At 32.0% G+C, this 20,792-nt stretch overlaps 1 protein-coding gene across 1 annotated transcript in view; it reads right to left on the bottom strand.

The window, feature by feature from the left end:
• Positions 1 to 20,792, bottom strand: part of LOC139499599 (kinesin-like protein KIF13A) — a 162,224-nt gene that overhangs the window by 9,208 nt on the left and 132,224 nt on the right. Inside the window, exons 19-36 of the mRNA XM_071288351.1 lie at positions 20,506 to 20,682; positions 17,561 to 17,707; positions 17,074 to 17,202; positions 16,389 to 16,553; positions 15,469 to 15,620; positions 14,942 to 15,074; positions 14,169 to 14,415; positions 13,625 to 13,751; positions 12,950 to 13,005; positions 12,162 to 12,292; positions 11,753 to 11,977; positions 11,058 to 11,111; positions 10,514 to 10,663; positions 9,937 to 10,014; positions 9,240 to 9,272; positions 8,764 to 8,833; positions 7,211 to 7,258; positions 898 to 1,019 (exon numbers count right to left, since the gene is read on the bottom strand). Of these exons, the coding sequence (XP_071144452.1) occupies positions 898 to 1,019; positions 7,211 to 7,258; positions 8,764 to 8,833; positions 9,240 to 9,272; positions 9,937 to 10,014; positions 10,514 to 10,663; positions 11,058 to 11,111; positions 11,753 to 11,977; positions 12,162 to 12,292; positions 12,950 to 13,005; positions 13,625 to 13,751; positions 14,169 to 14,415; positions 14,942 to 15,074; positions 15,469 to 15,620; positions 16,389 to 16,553; positions 17,074 to 17,202; positions 17,561 to 17,707; positions 20,506 to 20,682 (2,244 nt within the window). The remainder of the gene's footprint in view (positions 1 to 897; positions 1,020 to 7,210; positions 7,259 to 8,763; positions 8,834 to 9,239; positions 9,273 to 9,936; positions 10,015 to 10,513; positions 10,664 to 11,057; positions 11,112 to 11,752; positions 11,978 to 12,161; positions 12,293 to 12,949; positions 13,006 to 13,624; positions 13,752 to 14,168; positions 14,416 to 14,941; positions 15,075 to 15,468; positions 15,621 to 16,388; positions 16,554 to 17,073; positions 17,203 to 17,560; positions 17,708 to 20,505; positions 20,683 to 20,792) is intronic.

Raw genomic sequence — 20,792 nt, 5'->3', positions numbered from 1 at the left:
CTACGGTTGCTGGAATTTCTCGCTGCGTTAAATACCCATTAGTGGTCTTCACAAGTGTCTGTTTTCTGGTCTGGTTGTTGTCTTTATGATATATTTGTCATTTCCATTCTCAACTTTATTAAGCTTATTTGACACCATATATTTAAACTCAGTTTGGAAGATGTTGATTTTAATGCCCCACCTACGATAGTAGAGGGGCATTATGTTTTCTGGTCTGTGCGCCCGTTCATTTGTTCGTCCATTCGTTGTACCGTCCGTTCGTTGTACCGTCCGTTCGTCCATATGTCCCACTTCAGGTTAAAGTTTTTGGTATAGGTAGTTTTTGATGAAGTTGAAGTCTAATCAACTTGAAACTTAGTACACATATGCACTATGATATGATCTTTCTAATTGTAATGCCAAATTAGAGTTTAAACCCCAATTTCATGGTTCACTGATCATAAAAAATGATAGTGCAAATTTCAGGTTTAAGTTTTTGGTCAAGGTAGTTTTTTTATAAAGTTTAAGTCCAATCAACTTGAAACTTAGTATACATGTTCCCTATGATATGATCTTTCTAATTTAAATGCCAAATAAGAGTTTTACCCCACTTTCAGGGTCCACTAAACATAGAAAATGATAGTGCGAGTGGGGCATCCGTGTACTATGGACACATTCTTGTTCTTATTTGAGCTGTAGACAAAAGCAAAACAACAAAAAAATATTGAACTCCATGGAAAGTTCAAAATCCCTTATCAAATGGAATTGCAAATTCAAAACTTGCATTGCCTACATATTGATTATATTGCTCCCCCTGAAGATGTACAAACTGATGTGTTTCCAAGTCGATGAGACAAAAAATAGACAAGATGGCCCGTTTATTGTATAGTTTTATAAAACTTTTTGTTATATTCCTACCTCATCAGAATCTTCTCTCTTCAGTAATGGTTTAGATTCTCTTTGTTGTTGTTCTTCAACTAATGTTGACATTGGTTTAACCTTTGACCCCATGGGACTAAGTAAAGATTTAGGTGAAGCAGCTGCAATATAAAGTTTGTGGTATTTAGCCATAGGATAAAATTTACAGAGTTGTTACACTTCGCTTATTTCAACAATTTAGATAACATTTATTCCAAAGAAAAGAATGCAGGGAAATTTGCATATATAGGTCACCCTCTGGACAAGTGAGAATTGGCCTAATAAGAGAGATGACCTTTGATTTGATGTTCTTAATCATAGGTATTACTACAACCAAGAGAATGACCTGATATACAGACAGGTTTTCACTCATTAGACCTTAATAGCAGATTTGAGTGCACTTTTTTTCACATCTTTTTAACCCTTTTCTCAACGGATTTTTTTTTTGCATACTTGATTCGCATAGGAATGCATTTTTTATATTTTGCGAAAAACAAAAATTTCATCAAATAAATTTAAAGTCAGACATTCTTATGAATATCACATTGGATACACATTTTATTATGTCTGATGTAGACATTTTGTAGTTTACACGTTCAACTGAGGTATTACACAAGCGTCAAAAGGCATCATTAAGGAGGAAGGAGTTAAACCTATGCTTGATTTGATGTGTTTCTCTCAACTTATGTTAGGCCAATTAAAATTAATTGATAGATTTTCATCCCCGCCCGCCCCGATTTTTTTTATTTTTGAAAAATATACGATTTCCTGATTTTGTTCATTTCCGTTACCGGTAACCGTCGATAATTTCGTTTCATTTAAAACTTTCTGTTAAAATTTATTTCAACACTGTTTGAGTTTTCTTTTTATTCTGTACTTATCATACCTGTGTTGCATACCAATACATTTGCATCATTTTATTAGAACAACAACAAATTGCTCAGAACGCAAAATAAATTTGGTGCAAGTCATCCAACTGAAGAGAGCATTTCTCCACGTTTCTGCTTGTACTATAAAATAGGTTTCTAAATTACATGTAGAACAGTGGTTGCCAATCAGAGATATGTATTTACGAATTTGAAAAAGCGGCACCAGCATAATAGAGTATATGTGTCTCAATTGATACGTTACTCTAGAGCTAGCTCAAAGTACGTTGGTTTTGTTGAACGAGGAATGCTGCTTTCTCAAAAGTTGCTAAGACAGGTCTCACGGACAGGGCTATATGAATCAATCAAATTAAGGTCATCACTCGAGAAATTTTATTGTTGCCATCATGATATCTGATATTCTTCCTAAGTCATAATAACCTTCCATCATTACTGAACTGAACAAAGAAATAACACGACCGGTGCCGTATACTTTGAAGGAAATGCTTACCCTTCCGGAGCACCTGATAACATTTCCAGTTTTAGTGGAGTTCGTGTTGTTTCTTATTTATTATTTGTAACTGTTGATTTAAATGTCTTTTGGTTTTATGAGTCTTTGTTTACTCCTTGGTTTTGATTGTTATTGTCTTATACACTATACCTTATGCATGCACATGTTTTTACATGATACAAGCTTATCATTACAATTGCATATATGAATAACACGTGACAAGAAGGTTTGATATGAAATAAATTTCAAAAAATAAAATCCTCCCACCCGCCCCACTTCATTCAAAAATTTGGATGAAAATCTACTAATTAATTTTAGTTGGCCTTATTTGGTGGCGTAAAACAGTCTTATACCTTATTTACGGCTATATGAATTGCATAAAATATAAATTTAAATTTGTTTAACAAAGATGAATTAACAAGTGAAACTGCGAGCTACTGCTCACTGATGATACCCCCGCCGCAAGTGGATAATATTAATAGTGTAAAAATATGCAAGTGTTCGGTAAACAGGAAGTTGTCGAGTGATGAATCTGAAAACGCATCACACGGTATAGCTGACTTATAAAAATCCTGAAACCAAATTTCAGAAATCCTTGTATTGTAGTTCCTGAGAAAAATGTGACGAAAATTTTTAACTTGGTTATCATGTGTAAAATCATACAAGTGTTCGGTAAACAGGAAGTTGTCGAGTGATGAATCTGAAAACGCATCACACGGTATAGCTGACTTTTATAAATCCTGAAACCAAATTTCAGAAATCCTTGTATTGTAGTTCCTGAGAAAAATGTGACGAAAATTTTCAACTTGGCTATCATGTGTAAAATCATACATGTGTTCGGTAAACAGGAAGTTGTCAAGTGATGAATCTGAAAACGCATCACACGGTATGGCTGACATATATAAATGTTGATACCAAATTACAGAAAGGGTGGATGTGTAGTTCCTGAGAAAAATGTGACGAAAGTTTCATGGGACGGACTGACTGACTGACTGACGGACGGACGGACAGACAGAGGTAAAACAGTATACCCCCCCCCCCTTTTTAAAGCGGGGGTATAAAGCGGGGGTATAAAAAGGCTTTCAAATGCTTACTGTTAATGCATTGAATAAATGTATATGTAGTTGCATGCATCAAAATGTCATAAATAACCGTAATTATTGTGTCAGTCATGAAATATTTTAAACATTCAATTATGTGTACATTATCCGTTTAATATAAATACTTCATGCAGAAATGAAATTCTGCCATTGATGTAAAATCTTCAATTAATTTGTATGTATATTGTATAACATTGGACTTAATCACAACATCCCAATAATTTGAATTAAGGTGTTACAAAACACCTTGACTAAAGTTAGTTTGAGTTGTTTAATTAATTTTCATAAAAATTTGACAAAATATTTACTTTGAGAAAAATATAAAAATTTCAAAAAGCTTGAGCCAGACACATTATAGTAAGAAAATTCATTGGATATATATATGTTTGACAAATATTAACCTATAGTTTATATTTTTTGCAGAAATTTAAATTCATTTTAAAACTACAATCTGCTGTCAAGTTGTTTTGATATGGTTTGCAGCCTCAACAAATATTAAACCATCTTCACTTTTTTACAATAAAAGCTGCCAATGCATTTAATCAGGTATGCAGCCCACATAAATATTAAATAATTATTGTTGTTAAACGTGTTCAAATATATTATTAAAACATAGATACAAAGAAAAATAAATTAACATTAGAAGGTGACAACTGTCAAAAGCTAAGCTAGCTTAAATTACGTTACAACATAGAAAATAAATTTCTTCTTTTATGTCAATCCATGTTATTCAGACAAACATTTGTTCATTAAATTTACATATTTTTCTTTTAAACTAATGAAGATTTTAGATTTACTAAAAATTTTTTTTAACAAGTTTGGAAAATCAATATATCTATACTAGAGAAATATTGTAATTCACAGTGAACAGAGCTAGAACTTGCTTCTTCTGTAAGTTTTTTAATCTTTCTTTTTTGTGTTCAGATAGAACAATGCTGAAGCTGTCATCAAAGCTACCAACAAGAATGTCTGCTTGTGTTGTCTTGTTAAGCATACCCCTACTCATAATTAACCAGGTGCTCCGCAGGGCGCAGCTTTATACGACCGCAGAGGTCGAACCCTGAACAGTTGGGGCAAGTATGGACAAAACATTCAAGCATGATACAGCTCTGAATTTGGATTGTGATCAAATTTTTGACATTACATGGTTTTTTTTTACACAAAACAAATGCCAAGATTTTACAAATCTATTAAAGATTTCTTCTTCAAACTTTTTAAATCTAAAATTAAATAGTTGACACAGCATAGGTTTCTGACACAGAATGAATGTGGTCTAATGAACTTAAAAGGTTTTTTTTTGCCTTTGGGCACTATGCTGTTGAATATTAATCCTCTCAAAAAAATGTTTGAAGAAATTTTCTTTTTATTTATGAAATCTGAAATGAGAAAAATTTAACCCCCCTCTTTTTTTTCACATCCCCGTTTCCCTTTTTCAAAACTGATATCAATTCAAATTTCTAATGGAGTTTGCAACAATAACTACTCATTTAAATACATCATAAAATATTAAGATGTAAAAAAACTGCTTGTTATCACTGAATGGTAAAGATTATTTAAATTTATCAGTTGGTAGTAAAAAGTGTATATACATTGTATATTGTATATAACAAAGATTTAAGTTGATTCTGGACAAAGAAAGATAACTCCAATTAAAAAAAATTCTTGCTATTGCACAAATAGGATATTTCTTGCTTACTATTCTGGACAAAGAAAGATAACTCTAATTAAAAAAAAATTTGCTATTTCACAATATTGTGCAATTAGATATTTCTTGCCATTGCACAATACTGTGCAATTGAAAAGACTTGCTATTGCACAATACTTAATATAATAATTTGAGATCCTGATTTGGACCAACTTGAAAACTGGGCCCATAATCAAAAATCTAAGTACATGTTTAGATTCAGCATATCAAAGAGGCCCAAGAATTCAATTTTTGTTAAAATCAAACTTAGTTTAATTTTGGACCCTTTGGACTTTAATGTAGAATTTGAAATTTGAAAACAGGACCAAAAATGAAGAATCTACATACACAGTTAGATTTGGCATATCAAAGAACCCCAAGGATACAATTTTTGATGAAATCAAACAAAGTTTAATTTTGGACCCTTTGGACCTTAATGTAGACCAATTTGAAAACTGGACCAAAAAAACTTCAATAATCAAGAATCTAAGTACATTTTTAGATTCAACATATCAAAGAACCCAACCGATTCATTTTTTGTCAAAATCAAACTAAGTTTAATTTTGGACCCTTTGGACCTTAATGTAGACCAATTTGAAAACGGGACCAAAAGTTGAGAATCTACATATACAGTTAGATTCGGCATATCAAAGAACCCCAATTATTCAATTTTGATGAAATCAAACAAAGTTTAATTTTGGACCCTTTGGGCCCCTTTTTCCTAAACTGTTGGGACCAAAACTCCCAAAATCAATACCAACCTTCCTTTTATGGTCATAAGCCTTGTGTTTAAATTTCATAGATTTGTATTTACTTATACTAACATTATAGTGCGAAAACCAAGAAAAATGCTTATTTGGGTCCCTTTTTGGCCCCTAATTCCTAATCTGTTGGGTCCTAAACTCCCAAAATAAATACCAACCTTCCTTTTGTGGTCATTAACATTTTGTTTAAATTTCATAGATTTCCATTTACTTAACCTAAGGTTATTGTGCAAAAACCAAGAAAAATGCTTATTTGGGCCCTTTATTGGCCCCTTATTCCTAAACTATTGAAACCAAAACTCCCAAAATCAATCCCAATCTTTCTTTTGTGGTCATAAACCTTGTGTCAAAATTTCATAGATTTCTATTAACTTAAACTAAAGTTATGGTGCGAAAACCAAGAAAATGCTTATTTGGGCCCTTTTTGGCCCCTTATTCCTAAAATGTTGGGACCAAAACTCCCAAAATCAATACCAACCTTCCTTTTATGGTCATAAACCTTGTGTTAAAATTTCATAGATTTCTATTCACTTTTACTAAAGTTAGAGTGCGAAAACAAAAAGTATTCGGACGACGGACGACGACGACGACGACGACGACGACGACGACGACGACGACGACGACGACGACGACGACGCAGACGCCAACGTGATAGCAATATACGACGAAAATTTTTTCAAAATTTGCGGTCGTATAAAAATATTGAAACACAGGAAGTAGGTGTCTAATAGATCTTGAAAGCACACACATACCCGCCAACTTTTCAAAAGCCAATGGGGGTTTTAAGTGCAAGATGGCTCTAACAGCCCTACAAATCCTTCAAGGGGGCCTTCAAATATATCTTAATGTTATTTTTTTTGCCTCCTTCATACTTTACCAAGCTCATAGCCATTGTAAAATTAATTATTTTGTTTAAAATTGTGGACAAAATTGCTCTTTTAAAATTTCCATTTGGGTGCCTTCATGGGGGAAATCCCACGCAAATATTGACAGTTGGCAGGTATGCGCACACACATTGCAGAACTGATCAAATATGAAGGTATTCTGTTCAGTAGTATTTTACATTTTGAAAGGCTTAATCTGTGAACAAAAATCACAGGAAAAAAATTATATTTGTTCATTTTGCCATGTTGTTTCGTCCCAGATTTACAGATCTGACATATAAAATTAACATTATTATAACAGTGAAGATTTGATCATTGTCAATATTTTCTTGCAAATACTCAATACAGCTGATTTCGAGCTTCTCAATTTTTTAAAAACAACAATAAACAATACATATAAAACAATACTTTAGAATACAACATGGACTATAAAAAGCATTCAAAAAGAAACTGAAAGAAAATAAATCTAAAACATACGAAACAGTTGAAGTATATTTAACATACGCTTAGCAGTTATACCAGTGCCCCGTAAACTCAGAAAGTTTGGGCGGGCTGCAAAGAATACAACAATAAAGTCATTATGTGTAAAGTGTTGACAAAAAGGACATTCAGACACCTCATGAAGTGAAGTGTTGACTTGAAGGACATTTAGACAACATCACAACAGTTTCTTTGAGGAAAAAAAAGGAAGTAAAAAGGTCATGACAATAGTTAGGGTTTTTTTCAATTAAAAAAAAAGTAAAAAAGGGTTTTTTTCAATTAAAAAAAAAGTAAAAACTAAAAGTAAGGCTTCCATTATTATGTAATTTCTATATTAATCATATACAATTATGTATCATTACATCCTCTGTTTTCATCCTCAGGTTATTTTATAAATTGCACACATTTAGTATTTTGCATGAAGTCTTGGTTCATATTTCATATAAGTTTTATTTGACCTAAGTTTCAACACTTCTAGAATTGGGTTGAGAAATGCAAATATGACATTTTTTTCTATTTTGGCTAAAGAAATCATAGAAGTTCTATTCAACATTTGTTTAAATACTTCTTGCATTGGAGTTAGAAATGAAATATTGTATGTCTTTTTTTCCTATCTTTTGAAAAAGAAAAAAAGCTACACTTGATATAATAATATATAACATGTCTGTTTCTTTAATTGGTTAAATATAAAATACAATATGGAAATAGCAACAGAAAATCACTGCAAAAGATGTTCACCATGGAAACTGAAAATTAAGCATAAAATGTATATGGAAACCAAAGCACATTGATAATAATGTTTATATGTGCAGACTTAAGCTAATATATGTATATCAAATTTATCATGTAAAACAATGAATCAAAAGCAAAAATCAATATTTTTTTTTTAACATAGCCATGTTCAAAACATTTAATAAATCTTGATGCTTGTCTAAATTGATGATAGAGAAGACTTATACGGCTATATGAAAAAACTTTAACTCCCCTCAATAGGCAATATGCACCTCTACAATTGAATTTGTATGATGCTTCTCTGCCAAGTTGAAAATCATATCCTGAATAATAGTCTAATATATGTGTGAAGCCTCAACATGTTGATTCCTGAAATTACTCATAGAATGTGCTGCTGGACATTTTAAAGGCCATTAATAGATGGCATTTGTTTTCCAATGTTAATCAATAAGAGTCCAAATCATTGAAAATCAATTATTTTTTCTAAGGATATTTTACACATTAATGGATATTTAATGAATGAGACTTAATTTTAAAGTTAAGTCGGAATATTTCCAAAAAAAAAAAGCAATAAAAAGAGTCTTTCACTTTATTTTACCCTATGACCTTAACCAAGGTCACCTTACTAGAAAGTAACAATGTTTTGACACATTTTGACGAGTGAAAGACAGTCTTGTGCAGAAGGATGATAATATGACACAATAAAAGCACATGCAAAACATCAATTATGCTTTGGTTCAACACATAATCTTTACCTAAATTTTTACATTGTTTTTTCAGTTCCTTTGCAAAGATTTTCAGGCTTTTTCCAACATCCGACCTTGACCTTTTACGAAAAAACCTACCAGGCTGTGACAACCGTCTCCCCGGAGATAAACTGTCACAGGATAAATCTTGGATACTGTCTGCTCTAAGCTGAAATAATAAAGTAGATGAAAAATAAGCATATTTATATTGTATTCCAGCAAGGTCATAAGGTGAAAAGATACTGTCCTCACTAAATTAAACCATGGAAGATCTGGTAGGAACCTGCTATTAGGAAAACTATCTGAAATCAGCTGAGTTTTTACGAAAAGTAAGACATCTAGTGCAAAAAGAACAAATGCTAAGCAGATAACACAATAAATGCATCAATTAAGCCATTTTTTTTGCCTTATTGAAAGATATAAATCTACTCAAAAGGGTAGATTTGCATTATGAGCCCATGTTTTTCTTTTTTTAAATTAACAAGTGGGTGATTTATCTGTAGATTATATATAATACAGTAAACAACTAAGATTTCTGTAATATCTATTGATGTTACTAAATTGTTATATAATACCTGTCCATCAAATTTGGTTGGTGTTAAGCCAGCCTGAAATAAAACAAAATCATCCAATAGTATTATCATTCCTCTGTGAAAAGAAAATCATGTAACATTACTAAATCTTAGTCACAGAGAACCTGAGATCACCCTGTTCTTTAGTATTGTTTGTGTTGCAAGTCTTTAATATTCTATGTATTTTTTTGTGGACTGTTTCATTTTATATTTTTTGTTTGTTTATTTCTTTGGCATTGTCATCTTTTCTTTGTCTTTTGAATGTTCCCTTATATCTTTAGACTTTTGCTCAGTCTTTTAGAATTTATCACTTATTTTAAACTTTATTTTTTATGCTTTTCAATAAAATAGAATACCAGTCCAAGACTGTGTCAACCAATTTGACAAAGGCCAAGCAAGTAGTAAATGGGATTTAAAAAAAAATTCTGAAAAATTCACAATAGCTGATTTTTCTTTTCTTTTAACATCTATCTATCTAGCTTATAGTAAAACAGCATAATAAATTGCAACAAGTTAATCAGTCATCTCAGTCTGTTCAAACTTAAAAGTGTCCACACTGTCATATACAAAATTATATTCTTATGTAATGAAATGGTGAATTGCACATTCATTTTCTGAAGCACACTTTTTTTAATGGTAAATAAAATGTTAAGAGTGGAAATACAAAATCAATGTTCTATTTTGATTTCAAATAACATACATTAGGAATATTTGGTGTACTTGTTGTTTTCCGCAGTGCTCTCCCTTGTGCTGCTGTCAATTCTTTCACTTTTACTTCCTGCAAGACAAATAAAATAGGTGATGTTTTAGAATTTCAGTTTTTGAATAAATTTAGCCTTAAACCATAGGAGAAAATAATACTAACTAAGATTGTTTATTCCTTTTATAAGTCTTGAAATGACTTAAAGCTTGTCATCTTCTGGAGATAACTGTCCATTGGTGAAGAATTTATATTGTTTTTTAAATGACTTACAGCTACTGTATCATTGAATAAAATTGGGAATGGAAGCATACATTGTACTAAATCATTTGTTTATGGCAACAACCAATATGTGAACAAATCCACCTTCCACTCTCTCATTTTATATATATATGAAAACATTAAATAACTGTGTCCAAAACTCAATTTTCTAAAATTTTAACATGTGAATCAGGACATAATAGTTCATGCTCAATAATTTTGAAATTATAGGCCATCATTAAGAAGAGCCCTATTTATAATATATCCAGCACTGGTCTGTAGATGCTCCATACATTGCATATAAATTTTAACAAACCTGTCTAAGTCTGTCTAATGTCAGTATACTCTCTACAGCGGAGACACCTTTGATATATTTTTCTATATAAGTTTCTCCATCAGCGGTCACTTCATTCTGTGACGCCGCCATCTGTGCTAAAGTCTCCATGTTCTCTAAGTCTTCAGAAGCCTGTAAATAATTAAGAAGTATTTAAAGTTATTGTGTTATTATTAGAAACCTGTCAATAGTTTTTTTTTCTACAGAAATATTTTCAGTTAAATAAAACAAATGTGAACTTCAGCAGGAGATCTATAGAGTTGTCTTATTGGGAATCATACCACATCTTCCAACTTTTTTCAACTTGATTTGTTCAGCTTTTGATATATATGTGATTTTTTATTTTTATGATTTTGACATAACCAACCAAAATGTTAGTTTAATTATTGCATTTTCATGAAAAGCTGCATACAGATATATGTGTCAAAATATCAGAATGCAAGTTCTCATTATTGTAATACTCACCAAGTCACATTATTCATCTTGTCAAATTGTTCTAATTTTATCAACTACTACATTTTCTTACCTTAGGTATATTAGAAACAACTTCATATGAAATTCCACTAGAAAATAATTTCTCCTGCAAAGACACAAAACCACTTTAGGTTAGAGGGAATAAAAGCTTGCTATTGTGACATAACTTTATGATGTGTAAATGAAAAATGATACTGATCAATGGGCCAGGATGGCTGTTAAAAACATCAAGCAGAAAGTAAAATACATATTCAGGATAATAACATGCTAAAGTGATACATATATATATTACCCCTGCTTTGTGCAAGTCCAATGCTGTGTCAAATATGTAGAGTGTTAGTTGACAAGGTAACGTCGGAAGGAATGCATGTCACCTTATTCTGAAAACAAGCTGATCAGTCTTTGCTCTTACACCTGAATGTAGCATGCATAGCAAGAGAGGCTGTAAATACCAATTTCAAAGTTTGGGGTTTGAATTGACGAACCCAAGATATTCAGCACTCAAGGTAAACACACTACCACAAGGCCACAGAGGCAGTAGGAAACAGGGATGTTACCTAATTTATACAATTTTTAATCTTTTCACTGGCTACCTAAAAAATTGTTGTAAAAAAATCAATGAAGTTAATCACTTGCTTAAGAATTGTTTAAAGCACAGTACTGCACATAAACTGACTTAATATGCATTTCTACCAATAACGTCCTTCTAACCTTAAAGAAAGAAGTATTTCTGTTCACAATTCTTACCTGTCCAGTAATTTTCTTCTTTAATCTATCAGTCAGACTAGTGATACTAAAGTTTGTATAAATATTGAGACAAATTCTTTTCCTTAACACTATTTCCAAGTAAGCTGGATGACTAAGTCTTATAACAGCTTTTAATATCATATAAACACGTTCATTAGATGATGTGACACGATTTAAACTTGGTGAATCATGAATCGATGAGTCCCATGAAACAACAGCAGATATCTGAAAAATAAAACAGGAAAACATTTGGTTCTCATATAAACATATAGCTTAATTTTTAAATTGAATATATTTCATTTTTTCATAAATATGAGAGATGCATTAGTCAAATTTGGTTTATGTTTTGAACCATCAAGGCTATTTGTGGCTTTTGTTATGTTATGGTATTAAATGATATAAAACTTACGCTGTCCTTGTCTGTAATGTTTTTAATGATTGGAAGATTAAAGAATTGAGATGATTGTTCTTTAGGAAGAATGGAGTTGAAGCCTGCAGCCTGTAATCCTTCTCTAGCACTGGGCGTACTCAGATCATCAGCTGCAATAAAAATAAAAGAATGCATACACTATTGTCATTATCATAGCCATACTTGTAATTCAAATGTTTTGGAAAACAGGAAGAAGAAGGTGTCTGAGGGTTCAGAAAGACGCATGCACGTGACAACTTGTCACTGTTGTACTGTTGACCAAATATGAAAATTTCTATTCTTGATGCTGTCTCTTGAAAATGATGCTTCTTAACACTTTTATAAAATTACATAAAAGTTTTACACACATGTAGACTATATCAAAATGGTTATGCTAAATCATTTTCCATTAATCTGTTAAATACAGAAAAGAAAGGTAAAAATAATGGAAAAAAATCTTTAAAATATGTATACTGTCTTTTGATCACAAAGAAGCATCTGTCCAAGTTTCATAAAACTCTATCATTTGTCTATTAAGGTTTGATAAAGTTATTAATGTCTATAAAAATTTAACCAGAGACTGAACCTAAATGTAGCAAATGATGGAATATAAGATCCATATATTTTATAGGCTCAACAGAAAGGCAAATCAATATTTTTGTGACCTCTATTTTTCAAATATTTGATAACATTGTTTAAATGACTGTATACAAGTATTTTTTTTCTATATGTTAGTATAAGTTATTGTTTACTTATTAGTTGAGTTCTTCTTGACAGTATAGACATACCATTCAGATCAAGGAAGACAACTGGTGTATGTCGTTCTATATCATCTGGGGGGTCCCTGAAAACAATATTCACATTAAATATCTAAAAGTAATTTTTTTTAACAGTATTTTTTTAATCAATACATGCATGACGAAAGAAATGATATAACATAGATGGACAGAAAGACAGATAGATGGACAGACAGACACACAGAAGGACAGACTGCAAACCTTAAGTCCCTTTCGACTTGATCACTAGGGGACTAATAACTACTTCTTCTAATGGACAAAAGTATCTGAATGTAATCCGAACAAAATGTACAGAGAGCTATTGATTATTCATTAATGATATCCTGCTATAAGCATTTATTTATAAGCTATGAATGTGAATAGGCATTACAGTATATGGCGCTCCCCAAAAGGTTGGAAACAAATTTCAGGAAATTTGAATGTTTGTTCCAAAAAGTAAGACACAATTTCATGTATGACGAAGGAAAAGTATTCTAACCAATTGATTTTGGAATGTGAGTATAAATATATAAACAATAAATTTGCTGTTAAAATTAAAATCTTTGGTTGTTAGTGACATTCTCACAGCAAATTCAATGTTAATTGCACAAAATATATAGAGATGGCAATTCAATATACATGTACATGTATTGTCATTTTTACTCTATCCCAGATCTATTAACATACCAATCAGCAGGTGCCCCAGGTATACCACTTCCTGGGGAGGGGACCATTACAGCATTCCTCTCCTCTGTTAGACACACCCACTGGTCCATCAAAGCTCTCTCACGATCAGCATCAGACTCTGACTTATCTGAAAGGTGAACAAAAGGTTAACATAGGAAAATAAAATTATTTTTATTGTAATCTTGTAAAACATACTTCTAAAACTTTCTATGATGTAAGCTTATTTGCATTTAGTTTTTTTTCGCAACGTGAAAGAGTGATGATAGTTATCCTTGGAGTTTACACAGGATATTAAATGAACACGCTTTTAAAGCACTGCTTAGTGCTTTGAATTTAAGTAAGCTTTTTAAACAACCAATTCTAGAGAATTGGGGAACAACATATTTAAATATCATCGACACGCAAATTGTCTACAGGCTTGTAAAGGGGGTGGCGTCAAAAAGCGTCATTATGGAGGAAAGGGTTAACCCATAACATTTGGCAACCAAAATAATAAAAATTTAATTTTGATTAATGATAAATTGTATAAAACACTAAATCCTACCTTGCTTGTTTATAAGTTTCTGGATTTGTTCATTTAAATATTCCTTCCGTCGCTCCAAGGCTTCGGACCATCGATCTCGTAATAATGTTAAGTCTTCCTCCTGATAACTATCAAGGCCTTTCTGGGTCATTTTACTCCGAGAACATATACATCCCACAGACACTGATGATATAGATTCACATATTAATGGTAATGTTCCTGAATTTTTACTTGGTTTCACTTTAACTCCTATTCTTCTTGTATGACCCTAAAATAAAAGATAGTAATTTAGTTTAAGTCTCATGATATTTGAAACAGTCAAGTTCTCATGTCCATGTTAAGTGAACCATTAAATAAGGGTGTAAATGGTGATTTGGCAAACAATTTTAAAAGTTCACATCATCATGAACATGAGTACTAAGTTTATCATTGATGTGAACACATGGTTATTAAGTACCTTTACATTAATCTCTAACCGAATATAGGATGAACAGACATAAATAAAGCCGTTATTTTTCTCGTTTGAATTGTTTTAAATTGTCATTTCGGGGCCTTTTATAGCTGACTATGTGGTATGGGCTTTGCTCATTGTTGAAGGTCATACAGTGACCTATAGTTTCTAATTTCTGTGTCATTTTGGTCTCTTGTGGAGAGTTGTCTCATTGGCAATCATACCACATCTTCTTTTTTTTTATGTACACACTTACCAGCAAACATAGTGCCCTTATTGTAGATTGGTAATAAAATCAACAAATCTGATTTACAATGAAAGTGAACATTCTTCATATTCTAACCTGTTGCAACTGAAACACTCCAGCCGATGGAACATCAGGTCGTGGCTGTACTACAACAGGAACATACTCCCCCTGGTGGTTAAGTTCTTGTACGTCAACGAACATTTCAATCTTTCTCATTACTTCTTGCCATCTGTTAATAATACATACACAGATCATTAGATTCTCCTTATGACAACTATTGACTATAATACAAAAGTATTTTAATGAAAATTGTCATAGCATATAGGGTAGAGGTATTTATAGTTCTAGACAAAAAAGGCTGACAATTTGAACAGTTATCAAAGATCTATTTCCAATCTCTCTAAAGGAAGCCATATATTCAGGATAATCATTTCTTATTATGACCTTGACAAAAACTAATAATAACTCCAGTAACCTTAGACTTTCAAGTGGTTGTTTTAAAGTTTTGACCTTTGACCCTTGGGTAACAATGTCCTTGATCTGATTTTAACATTGTCTACAGTTTTATCATTTATATTAAGTCCTTGACCTCAATGACCCTTGGGTAACAATGTTATTCATACCTTTCTGACAATGACCTTGATCTGATATTAACATTGTCAACAGTTTTATCATTTATATTAAATCCTTGACTTCTATGACCCCAGACTTCTATAGATAATGCACCATCCTGACAATATTCTATAAATTCTTCTGTTGTTTGTACTTTAAAATCCTGTAAAAATAAAAGATGATATAAAAGTATGTATGAACTATTAAAGATAACAGTAGGAGCATTCAAATATTTATTTCTCCAAAATATCCATTAAAAGAGACACAATACAGATTTATTAATGATAAACTATCTCAAACCAAACCAAAAACTGGGTTGCGTACAATATCGTAGCAGCTACAGAGAGCTACGTAGAATTATGACTATTGAATGTGTAGCTAGAAAATATGCTACATAGATATTGATAGCAGTTAGGCTAGTAGCTACTCCTTAAATAAACACCTTATCGCTATTTGTACGTCATTACTGGATATCACACAAGTTCGCGTAAAATTTTGACGTCATAAAGCAAAATATCTGACGCCACAATCGAAAAGTGATTGTTGTATGTGTCAAAAGTTCCAGCGGCCGGGTCAGCAGGGATAAGCAATAAGGTGTATAGTCATAAAACTACATAGCCCTATGTAGCATTACAATATTGAACACAACCCAGATATGTGATGGACAGTACCTGATGGATATACATGAACAGCATCTTTTCATTGGGTGGAAACAAAAATCATTACATAAACCATAGATTAAAGATTTTTGGTTAATTGTGATCTCATAACATTTATGCATACCCTAATTTATGCATACCCTACAAAACATCTTTTCTTTGAGTAAACCCTAATCTCAGCTTAAATTCATTACAAATTCGTCTAATTAACAAAACTTATCAGTCTTCATTATTTTATTACAGATTTTCTGAACTTGATAAACAATGTTTACCTTTGAATGTTTAAAAATAAACATTTTAGTGTCGTCTGCTTCCCCAGCGTCAGGATGTATTTCAGGGGGGACAACTACAGACTCATCATGTCCCCAGAATGTGTACTGACAGAACACAAAATGGCACAGAGCTGGTGGTAAACCTTTGGCCTGGTGGATACGTATCTAGAATACAATTCATACAAATTATATTTTTTATTCTATTATAAAAAATTCATAATTTCATTGCATGTATGTTTCTTTATGATATGTTATTTTGATTGGCTTACAGCAATCTCCCATCCATATGAAAATAACATTCATTACACAATTAAATGTAACATTCATGATGACACAGGCTCCCACAATAAAGTGCATAGGTAAATTAAAGAAAAACTTGATAGAAATTGTGTTTTCATGATCCTAGATTCCAGATCAAAAATGTAATTATAAGACTTGAATGTTTCTTTTTTTAATTTCATAGGGTTGTAAAAGCGCTAACTGTGCGCACATTTTTAGAATGAAACGCAAATGTACTTTGTTCAATGCTTTTACACCCCAATGAATTTTAAAAAAGAAGCATCCAAGTCTTCAATAAAAAGTAAATTGAAATATAACAAGAAGTTAAATTTGACCTCATTAAAAGCATTTTCTTAAATGTCACAAAGAAGCATTACTTGTCTTGAAAAAAATAATTTTGATTTACCCTGACAATCATTGGAGCAGAACGTCTCTCTACAGGACTTTCATCGTCTTCATCTTCATTTATATCACCATAGCGATCCATGAAGGACCCTCCTAATTTGGAAATTTCTATGTGTAGTTTACCAGATACCTAGAAATATGGATTATTATATATTATATATAAGAAGTACAAAATCAGCACATTTATTTGCAATCTTGAATCAAAAGTAATTTTTTGGTTTATTAAATTTGTTGTTTCATATTTTTAAATTGATAGACATTTGCTTCAGTTAAGTCAGACACTTTGTATTATATTCTGTGTTATAAATGTTTTTGAGAAAATACCAACCTTCATTTATTGAATTTCCAATGTTTTATGTAACATTCACTGTATGTTGTTATACAGCAATGCTGTCTCTTTGTCTGAAACTTGCAGCATACATGAAATTAACAAATTTTAAGAGAAAACATCTCAAGCTTGTCCCAGATAGATTTTCAAACATAATTACCTCCCCTTGTTGACTAATTATAGGTACATGGTAGTCCAGTTTCACATCGTGGAACAAACATTCAAGGAAGACATTAGCTACACCAATTAAGTTATGATTTTCCTGGGACTCATAAAATGGATCCCCTTTCACTGCTGGGCCGTCATCCTGCAATACAAAAATACAAAAAGTCAGTGTTTTAGTTTATACTGATTGATGACTCCATTAATTTCAACAAGGAACTGTTGAAAATGTGACTTAACATATGGATCTTATTTCTTATTTCTGTAAAATTCTTTTCAAAATACAATGTATGCTAGGAAAATATAAATATCAAAACAAATAATTTAGATGCTGCACTTTTGATCAGAATACTTCTTGTTTGTTTATTACCCTATTGATGTCTAACAGGAGTGACAGAGAGTAGAACAAGTCCCTAGTGTTGAAATAAAAATTTCATAGAATCCAATGGCAAATGAAAAAGGGAGGATAATTGTGAAAATATTTAACATTCATGCACAGATATAAATAAGTAAAACTTAACTGATAAACTTAATAGTGTCCTGTTTAAAGTAGCAAAAAGAATGACACATATGAAATCAACAGGTCAAAGAAATCCACTGTTTCTAGTTTCTACACTAAAAGATCTCACAATATTTAAACTTTTTGAAAGGTAGGTCAACATCAACATATCGTCGCTGTTATGCAAAAACCTCGTATCTCAATTTTTTGTGGAAATCTTTTTATTGATTATTTAGAATTAAATATGTATGTTCCACTGTATGCGAAAATATCTGATCTTCTAACCAATCATTAACCTGAATTATGACATGGGACGAAAAAGTGTAGTGGGATTGGTGAGACATTTTGTTGTTCGAAAATATCGTATCTCAAAAGAAAAACACACGGCACGGTATCAATTTTAGGTTCTCAAAGCTAATAAAGCTTAGAAATAATGTGAAAAGCTTTCAAAATACAATATAGGTGCAAACATTTTTGCTCGTCTTGGTAATTTATTGGTTAGAAGATCAGATATTTTCGCATACAGTGGAACATACACATTTAATTCTAAATAATCGAAAAAAGATTTCAGTTTTTACTGCCTGGTGTAAAATAATCAAAACCTTAGATACGAGGTTTTTGTATAACAGCGACGATATGGTGGATACAGCTGTATCTAAGGTGACAAACACATCTATTCAAATTATTATTTAAGCTAAAACTTTTTTGTGAAATTCAAAATTACCCAGTTGTGACAAACTCTTTAGCTGGTAGAGAAAAGCAAAGCGAAACTAGAGGCTCTCAAGAGCCTGTGTCGCTCACCTGTTAATGTGTTTACTGATGTCGGCCATCTTTGTTGGTAGGCGGGGTCATTAGACACTCTTTTTAAAATTAGATACCCTAGTATTATGATTGTGGCCAAGTTTGGTTAAATTTGGCCAAGTAGTTTTAGAAAAGATTTTTATACAAGTTACAAAAATGAGGAAAAGTTTAATATCGACTCTAAAGGGCAATAACTCCTTAGGGGGTCCTCTAAGAATTTTGATCATGCTGACTTATTTGTAGATCTTACTTTGCTGAACATTATTGCTGTTTACAGTTTATCTCTATCTATAATAGTATTCAAGATAATAACCAAAAACTGCAAAATTTTCTTAAAATAACCAATTTAAGGGCAGCAACCCAACAACAGGTTGTCCGATTCAACTGAAAATTTGTGAGGGGATATATCTTATTCTGATGGACATTAAAATCTTGAAAGATTTGCCCTAAATGTCTTGGTTTCAAAGATATAAAGCAAAAACTGCATTTTACCACTATGTTCTAATTTTAGCCATGTCGGCCATTTTGTTTGGTAGGCTGGGTCATCGGACACATTTTTTAAACTATAAACCACAATGATAATTGTCGCCAAGTTTGATTAAATTTGGCAAAGTAGTTTTAGAGAAGAAGATTTTTAGAAAAGTTACAAAAAATGATGAAAAGTTGTTGACTATAAAGGGCAATAACTCCTTAAGGGGTCGACTGGCAATTTTGGTCATGTTGACTTATTTGTAGGTCTTACTCTGCTGAACATTATTGCTGTTTACAGTTTATCTCTATCTATAATAGTATTCAAGATAATAACCAAAAACTGCAAAATTTCCTTAAAATAACCATTTCAGGGACAGCAACCCAACAACAGGTTATCCGATTCGTCTGAAAATTTCAGGGCAGATAGATCTTCACCTGATAAACAATTTTACCCCGTGTCAGATTTGCTCTAAATGCTTTGGTTTTTGAGTTATAAGCCAAAAACTGCATTTTACCCCTATGTTCTATTTTTAGCCATGGCAGCCATCTTGGTTGGTTTGACGGGTCACGCCACACATTTTTTAAACTAGATATCCCAAGGATGATTGTGGCCAAGTTTGGTAGAATTTGGCCCAGTAGTTTCAGAGGAGAAGATTTTTGTAAAAGTTTACGGACGACGGACGACGGACGACAGACGACGGACGCAGGACGACGGACGACGGACGCCAAGTGATGAGAAAAGCTCACTTGACCTTTCAGGTCAGGTGAGCTAAAAAGGGAAAGCAACTTATTTGCCCCCAGCCACCACTAGTGTGAGCCCCAGATATAGCCAGGTAAAGCAATTCAAAGGAAAATTCATATGAAATAACTTTTGTATATCTTATGAAATGACATTTTGTATGAAATTTTTAAAATATCTCCAAAATATATAAAGCATATTAAATATTTTAATCAAAAGAAAACTTGCAAAAATGAATATTAGGAAAAGTGGGGTATAAATCAATGTGACAGCAATCAAACAACAAAAAATAACAAAAAAAATCTACCATCCAGATTTCTTTATCTGTTTTCAAAAATAGAAATTAAACATATTAGACAAACTGATCTTTAAGAACATTTAACCAAGTAACTGAATAAAATGCAAACTAAAACATCATGCAAAGCACACAAACCCCCGACTCATCATCAACTTCGTCCAATACCATCATGGGGAGCCCCTGGGACTTCCTCTCTTCATACATGTCCCTCATGTCTATCAACTTGTTCTCAAACTTCTCCATCGACCAGATCTGATTGGCTCGGTTCTTCCTCTTTACCAAAATGGCAGGTTCACTCACAAATGTTCCTCTCTGAAATATAAGAGAGCTAATTATTGTAAACATGGAAATTTTCACACAGGTTGTTTTTTAATTTTTTCAATTAGCATTAAATGTTTCAAAATATCCCCCCTGCTAATTGT

The sequence above is a fragment of the Mytilus edulis genome, chromosome 12 (genome assembly GCF_963676685.1).
Source record: "Mytilus edulis chromosome 12, xbMytEdul2.2, whole genome shotgun sequence".
Lineage (NCBI taxonomy): Eukaryota > Metazoa > Mollusca > Bivalvia > Mytilida > Mytilidae > Mytilus > Mytilus edulis.
Note: the sequence above shows the minus strand (reverse complement) of the source record. Positions and strands in the feature narration are given on the sequence as shown.